Source organism: Fukomys damarensis, unplaced genomic scaffold, assembly GCF_012274545.1.
Source record: "Fukomys damarensis isolate Sample0158 unplaced genomic scaffold, DMR_v1.0_HiC HiC_scaffold_16, whole genome shotgun sequence".
Taxonomy (NCBI): Eukaryota; Metazoa; Chordata; class Mammalia; order Rodentia; family Bathyergidae; genus Fukomys; species Fukomys damarensis.
In genome coordinates, this window is record NW_022900928.1 from 118,688,611 (window position 1) to 118,690,483 (window position 1,873).

Below are 1,873 nucleotides of genomic sequence, written 5' to 3' on the forward strand. Positions count from 1 at the left end.
ACTCTCTAGGGGAAGGACCAGGGCTTTGGGAGTCCTGGGATGGTTAAAGGTTCTGCAAGATCTGGCCAGAGCAAGCACTGCAGGAGGGGTGGGGCAAGCTGTGTGTGTTTGTAGGAAAGGTGGGGGGTGGGGGCAGAAAGGCCGCCTGCGGGGGAGAAGGCTTCTTGGCAAACGCCCCAGTTTCCTGAGCTGATCCCTGCTCCCTGCCACTGCTCCCAATTCTGTTGTTTCAATAACATCATTTTATCCACCCCACAGAGAGACTGTGTCTTATGAGGGGGAGGCGAGGGGCAGGGCTAGGGCACAGTGGAGGAGGGGTGGTAATGGAGGGAGGCTGGGGTCTGGAGTCAGCAAGGACCAGATTTGGGGCGCTCCTTCCTCATGAAGAGGTAGGGCGGTCCCAGAGCCCAGGTCCCCTGATGACAAAGACAAATACATTAAAATTCTTGCCTTGGAGAAGAATGCAGGATTGGGAGAGCATTTCATAATCTGCAATAACAGTAGCAGGGTGGGGGCAGGAGTGGGCAGGGGATTCGGAACCTAGATTGAGGATCCCAGAGGGCTGATCATTGGCCACCTGCAGCCTCCAGGGACCCTCAAGACCCTCTAAGCTGCCTGTTTGGCTTTTTCTGAGCTGAGTGTGTGCCCGACCTGTGTATTTCTCTGACTGCAGGGTCGGCACTGCCTTGAGAAGACAACTGTACAAAATTATTTGGTGCAGGGGCCATGCATGAATTGGGATGTAGAGAAGGGCTGCACATGGACCACTATCTCCCTCAGCACCCTCTTCCCTTCTCTAGAATGCTCCAGCCCCTTCTGCTCTCTGTGTCCAGTACCAGGGACTGGACTCAGCCTGGACACCAGGGCCCTGGGGTGGGGCTCCTGGAAAATCCAAATGCACCCTCAGGTGTCTAGGCCAATTTTTCTCATTTCTTCTCTCCTTACAAGTGTTTCTTTTCCAGATCTGCCTCCTCTCCTGGGGTTTGCATCTGTGTGTGGTCTTTTGTCACTTCCCCTGGCTTCCCCAGTGTCATCCACTTTCTGAAAGACTCAAGATCTTGTCTTCTCTCTGCTCACTTGGGGAGGTTCATCCCTCAGTCTGCAATGTTAGATTCCATTCCACCCGAAATGACTAGAAATGTTCTTCCTGGCGCCTGAAATTTCTGCCACATGATTTTTTGGTCCTCATTTGTTCTCCCTTCAAGGACACCTTTAAACTCTGATGGCCACTCTAGACGCGATGGAAGGTGGGGAAACTGGGCCCTGCTCCGTAATGTCCGCACCACCTGTCTCCGAGCTCCTGGGGCACGTGAGGGGGGGATCTGTCGCAGGTCGGAGGGGCTGGGGCTGCCGCCCGCTGCCAGCCGCTTCGCGTGATGAATGGAGCTGTCCCTCCTCCCCACGGAGCCTTTGATCTCCCTCTCGTGGGGAGGGGGCCAGGGGCATCAAAGACATTTTTGTGGCATTAGAGAATCAGATAAACCCCATCTCACCTGCAGCTGACTCTCCCACCCTTTCTGCCCTGGCCAAGTTGGAGGAAGAACTCGAGGCAGGGACCCGCGGACGCGGTAGGCGAGGCCGCAGCGAGTTCTGACCCCTCAGCCTTTGGAAGTCCTCAACCTCCACCCTCCCGCTCCCTTACACCCTAGCAGCGAGCGCTGGAGTGCAGGACCTTAGAGAATCCTCTCGCCGGGCAATCTCCCCCTCCTCCCGCCTCGGAACTCCGGCTCGAAGGGGCTGGAGGGCTACTGCGGAGAGGAGCGGGGGGCCTAGGGCTTCCTCCCTCGCTCCGGGAGAGGCTGAGGAAGGGGCTTGCGTGTGGCGCGGGGGCGGCACCAATGAGAGGTGACCCTAAAGGTCCGCAGGCGGGCGG

The 1,873-nt window shown here is 57.3% G+C and overlaps 1 protein-coding gene across 1 annotated transcript in view; it reads left to right on the plus strand.

Moving 5' to 3' along the window:
* The first annotated feature begins 1,240 nt into the window (after window positions 1-1,240).
* Wnt6 (Wnt family member 6) overlaps window positions 1,241-1,873 on the plus strand; it is a 14,922-nt gene continuing 14,289 nt past the window's right edge. Inside the window, exons 1-2 of the mRNA XM_033763982.1 lie at window positions 1,241-1,247; window positions 1,500-1,568. Coding sequence (XP_033619873.1) covers window positions 1,241-1,247; window positions 1,500-1,568 — 76 coding nt within the window. The remainder of the gene's footprint in view (window positions 1,248-1,499; window positions 1,569-1,873) is intronic.